Source organism: Dipodomys ordii, unplaced genomic scaffold, assembly GCF_000151885.1.
Source record: "Dipodomys ordii isolate 6190 unplaced genomic scaffold, Dord_2.0 Scaffold140, whole genome shotgun sequence".
In the NCBI taxonomy this organism is placed as follows: Eukaryota; Metazoa; Chordata; class Mammalia; order Rodentia; family Heteromyidae; genus Dipodomys; species Dipodomys ordii.
The window spans coordinates 2272759-2285422 of NW_012267356.1; the positions used below are offsets into that span (position 1 = coordinate 2272759).

The 12664-nt window shown below is 36.6% G+C and overlaps 1 protein-coding gene across 7 annotated transcripts in view; it reads left to right on the plus strand.

Annotated features, from left to right (window-relative positions):
* The first annotated feature begins 791 nt into the window (after positions 1–791).
* Trpc4 (transient receptor potential cation channel, subfamily C, member 4) overlaps positions 792–12664 on the plus strand; it is a 146395-nt gene continuing 134522 nt past the window's right edge. For 6 of the 7 annotated variants that reach the window (XM_013031461.1, XM_013031463.1, XM_013031464.1 and 3 more), the window contains exon 1: positions 809–1186. In XM_013031461.1, coding sequence (XP_012886915.1) covers positions 809–1186 — 378 coding nt within the window. Of the gene's footprint in view, positions 1187–12664 lie in introns of all 7 variants that reach the window. The other variant, XM_013031462.1, reaches the window with a different exon arrangement.

Consider the following 12664-nt stretch of genomic DNA (forward strand, 5'->3'; position numbering starts at 1 on the left):
TAATAAGTACATCTTGCCTCATGGCTTATTTTCCACCATATAAAGATAAGAAGTGTAAAAGATAATCTTTTCTTAATGCACTCTTTCTCTGTTTAATCCTTTTCCAACTCCTTCATTTAGAAAGTGAATTGCTTATATTTATCTTAATAGTTGATATAATCAAGGCATTACTATAATTATTCACCCAAAATGGATTAATTTACCCACAATAAAACCACACTTTAATCAATGAGTTTCAGGCATAGTGTTTTAATGACTTTAATATTATTAATTAACACTAACTTTCAAAGAACAGATTAAATAACGTTGAGAAGTATTTGGTCAATATAATTAGCCTCTATTGTTACAGCAGCAAATATATGACTCACACACCTGATGACCAATGATGAACTTCAACAAACAGATCCAATTTGGAAACTTCAGAGACGAAACACAGCTTGAGATTTTCAAAGTATTTTGCTAAAACTCTCTCTCTCTGCACTTATGAAAATATGTGTAAATAGTTTCCAAAATTCTCTAGTTGCAGTCACAATGAAATGTTTCTAGTAGGGTGATTTTTAAAATCCCTTGTCAGGTACCTCTTTTTATTCCTTTTACATTAAGGCTTTGTGTTTCTTGTTAACTGAATAAATACTATTTTTATGGTCAAAGATGTATAGTTCACCAGCTAATAATAATAGTGTGGTCATAGATACCATTATGACTTGGAAAGGTAGTACAATCCCTAACAACAAATAGCTGAAACTAACCTTTGTGTTTTCTTTGTGTCTTTTCAGAGCTAAAAAAAAAACATAGCATGGCATGAGACATGGCTCAGTTCTACTACAAAAGAAACGTGAATGCCCCTTATCGAGACCGCATTCCTCTAAGGATAGTCCGAGCAGAATCTGAACTTTCTCCCTCAGAAAAATCCTACCTGAACGCAGTGGAAAAGGGAGACTATGCAAGCGTGAAGAAGTCCCTAGAGGAAGCTGAGATTTATTTTAAAATCAATATTAACTGCATTGATCCTCTTGGAAGAACTGCTCTTCTCATAGCAATTGAAAATGAGAACTTGGAGCTCATTGAACTGCTCTTAAGCTTCAATGTCTACGTGGGAGATGCTTTGCTACATGCAATCAGAAAAGAGGTGGTGGGAGCCGTTGAGCTGTTACTGAACCACAAAAAGCCAAGTGGAGAAAAACAGGTACATGTGACTTGTTCATTAAATTTGACTGCTAGTAGTATGTCTAGATCAATTTCCCTCAAATTCTAAAATATCTAAGCATCCAGTGTGTGTGTGTGTGTGTGTGTGTGTGTGTGTGTGTGTGTGTGTGTGTAAGTTAAAAGGAACCCTATTGTACTGTTGGTGGGAATATAAACTAGTACAACCATTCTGGACAGTCTGGAGGGTCTTAAAATCTTGACATAGATATTCCTTATGAGCCAGCCATATCAATCCTGAACATCTACCCAGAATATCACAAGCCAAAACACCATAAAGACTCTTGTATATTCCTGTTCATTTGTACTACTCACAATGACTAAGCTATGGAAACAGCTCAGATGTGTAGATCCAAAAAACATGGTACCTATACACAATGGAATTTTACACAGCCACTAGAAAGAATAATATTATGTCATTTAGACAGAATGGATGGACCTAGAACAAACCGTGTTAAGCCAAACCTGGAGAGACAAACATGTTTTCATTCATATGTGGAAGCTAGATCTAAAATACACTGGGACATACAGGATTCTCGGCCTTCACATACAGTGAGACCAATGGAGGAAATTCTCAGGAGAGGAACACAAAGGCATAATGCCTCTGTGCCTCTTATCATATAAAAGAATATTCATCAAAATGAACTCCAGGAAACAGAAAAGTAAGAATCTAAATCAAAACTGTGAAAGCTAAGAATTACAGTTAACTACTATATGAACTACCCTTCATATCCTTCCACTGTCCCCACCCCTGTACTTCCTGCCCTGGCAAATCAAAGGTAATTATGAGAGCTAAAGAACAAAACATAGCACCCAGGGCAGACATTGATGAATGGTAAACAGTTCACTGCAATATACAACGTGTTACAGTGTTTGTAGCTGAATGTCTGTGTGTGGGTGTCTTTACTCAGTCTTTTATTTTCTAATGTTCTACACTCTCAAACTGATTTGTTTGGTTATTTCTCTACTTGCTCTGCCTGCCTTTTCTTGAGATTCTAATTTCTTACTACAGATTTCTACCATCTAATTTTGAGATTGCCCTTTAACATACTCTAGTAGATTCCTTTCAACTGAGTCAAAAAGAAAGAAACAAAATGTTCACTAGATAACAACTGAACTCTGCCTAGAAGCTTAGATCAAATTTGCTAAAGGCAAAAGTGTAGCTACAGCTTATTATATATAGTGATAGCTTATTATTTTGAGTAGAAAATTAACTGAAATGGCACACAAATCCAGTGTGCTATGATTATCTATCTCCCTAATTTTTTAAATCACTACTGAGTGGAGATATCAGACAGGAAAGGATAGGAAAGTGCTTCTATCTCTCGATAGCCTTCATTTTGTCTCTGACTTGTGTCTGAATTGTCTGTGCCATCTTGTTTCCCAACACACAGAACCTTTCACTTTCCTGAACCAAGGCTAAAAGACTAATTTAAAGAACATTACAGATGTCACAGTAGCTCAAAATCTGTCTTTTCAAGTAAAATCCTTTAAAATGTATGTTATTACAACCTCCCACTATTTCTGCACTATCTGATAACACACAGCTCTGTTCTAAATGGCAGACAATGGAGAAGTGTAATGTTATTTGAAAGCAAGCTCTGCTGTCCCTACTCTAATCTGTCCTTCCCTGAAGCAATTTTACCAAGGCCTTTGCCATTATGAAGATGAAAACTTTGTGACACAGTGTCTTTCAGCCTTCTCAGAAGCCTATGTTCCATGGTCTACTCTTACGGCTCATCTGTTTTCACACATTTCCCCTTACCTGACCTAAAACACTGATCAAACAACACTCCACAATAATAATAATATTTCTCTGTTCATTGAATTGCTTGTTTGTTTGTGGGTTCTTGGTTATATTGCTAAACTTTACTGATACAAAAATCTTTGTAAGCCGAGCTCTAACGGCTCAAGCCTGTAATCTTAGCTACTCAGGAGGCTGAGATCTGAGGATCGTGGTTCAAGCCAACCCAGGCAGGAAAGCCCATGAAACTCTTATCTTCAATTAACCACCAGAAAACTGGAAATGGCACTGTAGCTCAAGTGGTAGAGCATTTGCCTTGAGCTGAAGAGCTCAGGGACAGTGCCTATGCCCAGGCCCAGAGTTCAAGCTCCACAAATGAAACAAAAAGGTCTGTGTGTCTTATGTACACTTACACACTTGAGCAAACCTAGCTTGGTATAAACAAGTAATCTATTTAATATACTTAACATGTATTAAATGTATGTAAAACATACTTCATATTATTTCCAAGTGCTTCACCACCAAGGAAGCACGAAATACTTAGCTGAAAATAACTATTGGGTTATTTAGCTGAAAATAACCGAGTCCTTTGTGTGTGTTTGTAAGCTAAGGTGCTACTAAGTGTGTTAATTAGCTTTGCAATACAGTGACAAACTGCCCAAGAGAAATGATCATAAGGTGGAAAGGTTCATTTTGCCTAGCAGTTTCAGAGGTTTCTGTCTTCAGTTATTTGGTTTCATTGATATGAGCCTTTGGTGATGCAGACGAATATGGCAGAGAAAATGTAGGAGAGAGAGAGAAGCTACTCACCTAATGGTGACCAGGAAGCAAAAAGGGGAGAGAACAAGAGGAAGAGGTTAGCCCAGGGAAAAAATAAATACCATTCAAGACCCCACTGTGAATGACTTTTATCCTCAAACTAGACCCTACTCCACCTAACAATAGATCATTAAATTATGAATCTATAAGTGGATTAATCCATTCATAATCTTTCCTCAAAGCCCAACTTTTTAACATTGCATCCTTTGCAAACTTTTAACACCTGAGCTTCTGAAGTTGCGATTCAAATCATAACAATTAGTCACTGTACAATTTTGACATTGTTATATTTTACCCCTAAACCATTGCATTATAATTGTACACCCTCATGTTTAGGTCTGCAAAAGTCACTGTGCCAGTGGTATAGATAAGTTTAAGTGGCAGGAAGTGTATAGAAAAAAATATCTACTAAATAAGTGACTCATGTTTATTCATTAATATTCTTTCTTAGTTCTTTTTCTAGAGAGCACTCATCATATACATGTCTATGTCTCTTTAGACAATGCCATCAGCACTGACCAAAGAGTTTTGGTGTCTGGAGAAAGATCTACTGTTAGGAGAGAGTTCACTGGAAGATGTTCAACTTCTGAACTCAACCCTAGTCTCACAAGTAGGTCCTGGCTCCTTATAGGCACTTGATCTGAGCCATGATTAGTAATAAAAGGCAGTAAAGGTTTGTAATCTGTCAGGACTCTGAAGAATTCCAGACCATGGGTTTCTGGAAGCATTCTCTAAGATCAGTCAGCTGGCCAAGAATCCTTTTCTATTTAGACATTCTAGAATTCCTTTTCAGTGAAAACATAGAGAAAAAAGAACAATTATACCTTTTTGTTTGAATTTTAGAATTTTGAAAACTCAATTCCAGTTAACCTCAGAGTTCCTGGCAAAATGTATACTGAGGTATTACTTACCAATGTGAAATTTTCTGTTTACATACAATGCACAAGAAGATGTACACAGGGCTTGAGCAGCCCAAACCCAGCAGAGCTGTGTATCTATGATTTGACTTTCTTAGGTAATAAATCTCTTAAACAAGCTAAGATCTTTTGGAATGACAGTTCCCATAAATCAAAGTGGTTAGTAAATGTGATTTAGTTAGTAAATGTTTTCTTGACAGGACATTTTTCTCTCATAAGGTGTACATTTTAGATAATTCTTGCGACTGTTGAAGGTATCTTTGGTATTATTATAATTCATCCAATTTCTAGACCCATAGGTATTAACCCCCCGAAAGTCCACATGTTGTTATTAATAAACCAAACCAACTATCTGCAGTAAATATAACTCAGATAATATTGTCAACAACTGGGATCTAAAATAAAAACAAAAAAATCTTGCTATTAGAACATTTACTAATAGCCTAAAACATAGTAAGAGAGTAAACTAGAAATATACTCTTATTCTTATTCTTTTTTTTTTTTTTTGTCTGGTCGTGGGGCCTGAACTCTAGGCCTGGGTGCTGTCCCTCAGCTCTTCAGCTCAAGGCTAATGCTCTACCACTTGAGCCACAGCGCCACTTCCGGCTTTTTGTTTTTTTTCTTTATGTGGTGCTGAGGAATCGAACCCAGGGCCTCAGGCATGCAAGGCAAGTGCTCTACCACTGAGCCACCTTCCCAGCCCCTAGAAATATACTCTTTAAAAAACAAATTGACACATATTAATTTCTCAGGAAGCAGATGCATATTCAAATCACAAGGCCTATAAGACTTTAGGCAAGTTGTGTTCTCCTTATGTACATTCACTAAGGAATACTTTTTAGAGGTAAGTTCTGGGTGTTAAAGAGATATCACCAGTATTCTCTAAGCTTAAAGTCTAATTACAAATATAAATGAGAAGTAGAAGAAAATAGGAATAAAGGAGATTACAGTGGACTAGATAAGAGGAAAATCCAGTTAGTCATTATGAAGTTTAAGTGACTGGATGTGGTAAATCACAGTTACTGAGAAAAGAGGGGAGAGAGATTTGAATAGAAAAGAGAAGGTATATTTACAGGCTTATAGTTTAGGAAATATAACACAATCAAGTGAGACAAAAATCTATGAGAGAATGTCTAAGAGGCCCAATTGGGCATGTTTAGTTTTTCATCGATAGATAATGACATCTGGAATATAATTAGAATATTTTATCAAGAATGAGATCTAGAATGTTGGAAGAGGTGACATTGATCAATACACACTGTATTCATAAACTGCTTCAATGAATGGCAACTCCAATGAACAACTACTTAAAGATAATACAAATATATGTTTAGGAAAAAGAATGGGGAGTAGGTTGAGTGCCATTGGTTCACACCTATAATCCAATCTGTTCAGGCTGCTGAGATATAAGGATTATGATTGAAAGCAAACCCTGGCAGAAAGTCCTTGAGACTTATACCTCCAGTTAACCTCCAAAAAGCCAGAAGTAGAGCTGTGGGTCAAGTGGTAGAACATTATCCTCAAACCAAAGAAGCTCAAGGATAATAGGCCCTGAGTTTAAGCCAGGACAGGCACCAAAAAAAATAAAAATAGAAAACATGGGATCTAGAATGTATACACAAACAGATCCACATATACATATGTGTATGTAGTACAAACATACACATACAGACATTAATATTAAATGGAAAGAGAGAAAGAATAGGGAAGCAGATATCTTCTGTCTTCCTGTGTATTTGATATTTATTTTCTTTTAGCTCTTAAACACTGTTTAAACATTTCTGATTAAAAATAATATATCAGCCAGGCGCCGGTGGCTCACGCCTGTAATCTTAGCTACTCAGGAGGCTGAAATCTGAGGATCACGGTTCAAAGCCAGCCCGGGCAGAAAAGTCTGTGAGACTCTGATCTCCAATAAACAGCTAGAAAACTGGAAGTGGTGCTGTGGCTCAAGAAGTAGAGTGCTCGCCTTGAGCTGAAGAGTGCAGGGACAGCACCCAGGCCTACAGTTCATGCCCCATGACCATCAAAAAATTAAAAATTAAAAAAAATATATCAAATAATTTTCTCAATACCATATTTAATGAAAAGATTTAGGTTTTGCCAGGTAATAGAGTCATTGATTGTTAAACATTTCCTACTATATTTAATATAGACCTTCATAAATCAGGAGTTTGAGTTCTTAGGGTTTAAAACAATTTGTGTAAAAAAAGAATAGCAACTTGTCTCACCTTTTCTGCTTGTCTCAGACATATGCTAGTTATTGCAAATAAGGGAAACCATGGGACCTATGTTTCTTTGGGCCTGCCTTACTTCACTTAATATAATTTTTTCCAAGTCTTTCCATTTGATGTTAGGCGAAATGTACCCCAAGATAAGGACTCAAATGTTTTTTCTTTCTTGCTATTGTTTCTAACATATTTATTATTTCTTTGTCACTTTATATGTCCCTCCCCCACGGTATAACCCCTGTTTTCACTATATTTGATGTTGGTATAATTTGAGGAGGGGAAGGGACAAAATTGTTTAAATAGGGATACAGGTGGACCCATTGCAACAATCACATGTACAAGACTTTATGTCGAAAAACGAACTTTACAACTTTGGCTGGGGAGTGGTAGGGGGTGAAGGAGGTGGGGGGATGTGGGAGGGCAGGGACGGTAAGGGGAAACATAGGAGGAGGCAAAGATGCTTGATAAGAAATGTACTCATTTCCTTACCCATGTAATTGTAACCCCTCTGTATGGTATTTTCACAATAAACAAAACTTATTAATTAAAAAGAAAGGAAAAGAAAAATTTTGTGGAAATGAAATACATTATCTTTTTCATTTTTTGTCTTGTTTTGTTTTATGTTTTGTTTGTCATGGGGCTTGAACTCTGGGCCTGGGCACTGTCCCTCAGCTCTTCAGTTCAAGGCGAGTGCTCTACCACTTGAGCCACAGTGCCACTTCCACATTATCTTTTTTATATAGTGCAAAGCTTTTAGCTCCCTACTGAGACAGAAAGATGGGATGCCAATCCATTCTTCCTGCTACAGTATTTGAACATTGCACTACTGAATGCTCTAATCACTTTTTAGTACCTTATTTCACTGGAGGGAATGGCAGAAGACAACTTCTTAGCCTTTTCTCAGTCAGTTGATTGGTTCCTTGACTCTTAATTGTTTCCAGCAGACCTCTCTCTAAAGTTACCTCCTAAGGCAAGACTCCATTTCTGTTTTAATGGTGTCAGTAAATATTTATTAGAAGCAGAATTTGCTTTCCTCCTTTGTTCACACTTATGTTTTCAAACTTTAGCATCTTTAGGATCATTGGTAGATTACCATAACTACAATTGCTGCCACAGCATGACTGTAATAAGATCCTGAAATTTCTATTTCTAACAAATTCCCAGGTGATCATGGATAATTTAATACTTTTAGATCCAGTGACCTAGAGGATGTTAAAAGTTTCTGAATGCCTGCAACTATCTCCATCTTATTAGAGGTATTCACCTAGACTATGCTAACCTGGTTTGCCAGAAATTTTAAGTCATTTCTCTTAAATAATATTGAACGATGTTTAACAAATAATTTCCTCATTTCAGTCTTTTCCTTCTCTTTGGGTAAAAAGATTTTGATAGACATTATTTTATTAGCTCAACATTTAAGTCCCAATGACTTTTACCTGAAAAATATGACTTTAAAACTCTATTATAAGCTGAGTATGATAGTTCGTGCCCCTAACCACAGCTACTCAGAAGATAGAGATCCAGTAGATTATGGTTTGAGACTAAACAGAGCAAAACAGGATTAGTAAGACCTCATTCTAACCAGTAAGATAGGTGTAGTGATATAGGTCTATAATTCAATGCAGGGTCAAAATCAGGAAAATTGAGACTAATTCTAGCCCTAGGAAAAAGCAAGTCCCTATCCCCAAAATGACTAAAATAAGATGAGTTGTGGGCATGACTCAGGTAGTAGAGCACCTGCCCGGCAAGCAGGAGAATATAACTTCAGCCTCACTACGGAAAAAAATAAACAAGCAAGAAAATGAGATCTTCTGCAAAATGTGCAGGGTTTTATAGTCTAGAAGCTTCCTGGAGGTAATGTAATCTGGTGACTTTATTTCCCAAAAGAAAATAAATGAGAGGGGCTGGGAAGGTGGCTCAGTGGTAGAGCGCTTGCCTTGCATGCATGAGGCCCTGGGTTCAATTCCTCAGCACCGCAGAAGCAAAAAGAAAAAAAGCCAGAAGTGGCGCTGTGGCTCAAGTAGTAGAGCACTAGCCTTGAGCTGAAGAGCTGAGGGACAGCACCCAGGCCCAGAGTTCAGGCCCCATGACCGGACAAAAAAAAAAAAAGAAAGAAAGAAAAAGAAAAAGAAAAGAAAAGAAAAGAAAAGAAAGGAGAGTCATTGGCACCTGTGGGACCTAGCATGAATAAGAAGACCCAAAACTGCCATCCAGGCTTGATGAGCTTGCTTGCCATGAGGATGGTTGTGATGATAGCATTCACTGGATTTTCATTTTGCCAACAACATGGTAAGGTTCTTGCCTGTATTGTCTCATTTAATCATCCTATGAAAGTATATATGCTTACCCCCATGCACAGATGGGGAAATGAACGTACATAAAGCCTTGAGGTAGGTAGCTCCCAGATCACACACCAGGAAATATCAGCGCTGGAATCCCAGCCTCCAGAAATATCACCAACCTTCTAGCCTGGTTCTAGCTATAGTGCCCATTTGAATGGTAATCATCGATTGATGCATGCCTGTAATGGTTGTACTTGGGAGAGAAAGTTAGGAGAATCATGTACCAGGCTAGAATTAGGGACCAAAGTTAGGGATATGCTATCATAAAAATAAATAAATACTAACATATATAAATACATAAATATCAAAATATATAAATACATAAGAAATAAATAGAAAAAATGGCTGGTGCATGACTCAAGTAATGGAGCCTTTGTCTAGGGTTTAATCCACAATGCTACCAAAAAACTCCCTTAACGTCATCAATTAATTATTCTAAATTAGGATATGAGTTAGATCTAAAAGAGCCTCAGACTCCACATTATGTATCTGTATCCTGGGTATTATAATACCACTTTAAATTTAATAGCTTGGCAAGTATCAATTGTTGCCTTTCACACCCCTTTGCCATCTCAGTGTATTAATGAGGAACATAGTGGTCAGAGGTTGGAGCCAGGAGGGAGGTTGCAAAGATGGAGGGACAAGCAAGAAAGGACAAGAACCCTGGCTTCCTCACATCTGACCAATTGGAGACATCTCTGAACTTATCTGAGCTTGGGTTTAATATGGCTGTGAATAAATATAATGTGTTGATCTTATATCCTCTTCAAAGTCTAGTGATAATGACATTTTACTACTGACTTTCTAAGGTAACTCATACTACTGGAATTATAATGCTATTATTATAACTGTATAAGCCATGATCTCTGTCTTGCTATAGAATCCCACCTATGCTAATAACACAGACTATGCAGCAAAGAATGAAGCTAAGCTTTGATAACTGACCCTGAAGAGGGCAGAACTTCTTTGTTCATTTAATAAACATAATCACTAGAAACAGACACTCAGCTCAGGGATTGCAAGTAAAGAATTTAATTCAGTTTGCTATTTCTCTTTCCACCTCAGTACACATAGAGGATCTTTTTCTTTTTTAAAAAATAGTTTCAGCAGATTTGTTAATATAATTTTGTGACCTTAAAAACACCACCTATTATGTAATCAGAAAATCAGAGAGTGTGAAATAGAAGACTTGCCTTTGCAAGTTAATGTAAATTTATGCCCAACCCAAACTATGTACTGGTAGCATAAAACAAAGCAAAATGTTGAGATGATATGGATAGTAATAATGTAGCCTTGATTACTGCTCAGAGGGAGATGTTCTTTTAACAAATCTAATTTCTTTCAGATTGATGAAATTCACTTTCTTACTAGATACTCTACAACATTGCACTTTCCACTTCCTGTGTTTCTTGGTTTATCTTTAGTGGCTTTGATACACGTAATATGTCTTCCACAGTTTCATGAATTTGATGTACTAATTAGTACAAATTAGGTGTATACCAAAACACAATCAGTGTACAAGTGCTCATCCATGGAGACCTAGAGTCACCCCTGGAGTGAAAGCCTTTTCTTTGAGTGGCACTGGGTACAATCTCAAGGCTCTGTGCTTGCTAGGCAGTTATTTTACCACCTGGGCCATCCTGCCACACCTTTTTGCTTTAGATATTTTTATTATTTTTAAATGAAACTACAAAGGGGGTTTCATGATGACACTTTTGATACATGCATACGATTTACCTTGATCAAACACACCAGTCTAATCATTCTCACTTAACCTTGCCCAAAACATTTCAACAGGTTTCATTAGAGTGTTCTCAGATATAACAATAACAACTTCAACTATATTCATCCTCACTCACCCTCTCCATTCACCTCTTCCTTTTCTGATGACAGACCTCCCAACAGGGCCTATTTTAATTTCCTGTCATTTTAAAGTGTGTATTAATTGCAACAAGCAGTTTCACTGTGGTATTTTAGATGTGCATATGTTATATTTTACTCAGAATAATGCTTCTTCCTGCTTTCTCTTCCCTGCTCTATGCAGTCTTTATTGATTGACAGCTTTCATTATGAGTCCTCATGCCATCATCATACACAGATACAATGTATTTTGAAATTATCCACCCCCATAGTTTTTCCCCTTTCTACCCTTACTCATCCCTATAAACAGTTGCAAAGTGAGAATCATGATGTGCATGCACATATATGAATGTATATAAAACATGTATGTATATAAAACATGTGTGTATGTATATATGTGTATATGTATATCCATCTATATTTGTATGCTTCAAGAAATGAGTGAAAAAAATTTGCCCTGGCTTGCCTGGACTGTAGTTTTTTGTTTACATTTCCTACAATAACTGGTATGATTGGCACATGCTATGATATCCAGATATGTTTGTTAAAATGGGATTCGATACACATTTTCTGCACAGAATTTTGGCCTGGAACCATGATCCTCAGACCTTACCCTTCCTGAGTAGCTAAGATTTCAGGTATGAGTCACCAGCATCTGGTTTAAACTTTCTTTAGTGATTAACTTAATTGAGGTTTTGTTTTCTTTTTTATTTGTTTTCATTACATCTGGCGATTGGCTAAATCATAGACCTTGATAGTACTTTTGCATATTGTAAGTCTGTAAATCAGATAGAGAGTAAAATAAGCCTAAACCACAGGGTTGAAGGTACAGAACAGACAGGAAGAGAAAGAATAAAATATTAAAATATTCACTTCTCCTACCAAGTTGTTCCTGAATGTAGGACATAATTAAATAAGCTATTGGCCTCCATATTTGCTTTATATTCTGAGGTAAATTGCCAGTACGTACATTCTTCATGATATTTTCTTAGTATAATCATTAACATGAAAGTACTGACAATTATCTCTAAATTTAATTTGTATAATGCAAAGTAGTCCCCACAAATACCTCCCAAGTCTGAAAATAAATTAATTCTTATTACTCCACAGCAGGGACTTTGAAAGCTATTCCTACATGGACCATAGATTGTGTCTAGCCAGCCAGCAAATGACAATCACCAGAGACCTGAATAGTTCTGAGTGAAAGAACTTCTAAATATTGGACTTTGCAGAATGATCAACATTCTAATTTGGTTTAAGCTAGTAGGTCATTCTAACCTGTAAAAAATTATTTGCCATTTGTCCTCCTTAGTTATAGAAAATCCCTCTGGAATGTGTTCCCTTACTCTTTCTGAGAGAAAGAGTAAGGGAACACTTACTTAGAAAGCCAGAAATAAAAACATTAAATAGTTGTGAAAGCCCATGAGTAAAAGGAATTCAATTCCTTCTGAAAAATCTGCTAAGAACAGCTCCAAATAGCAAAGCAAATCTGCTAGTGTTTAGGTCTTTCTATTTTATAATATGGAAATGATTGAAAGTACTCTACTC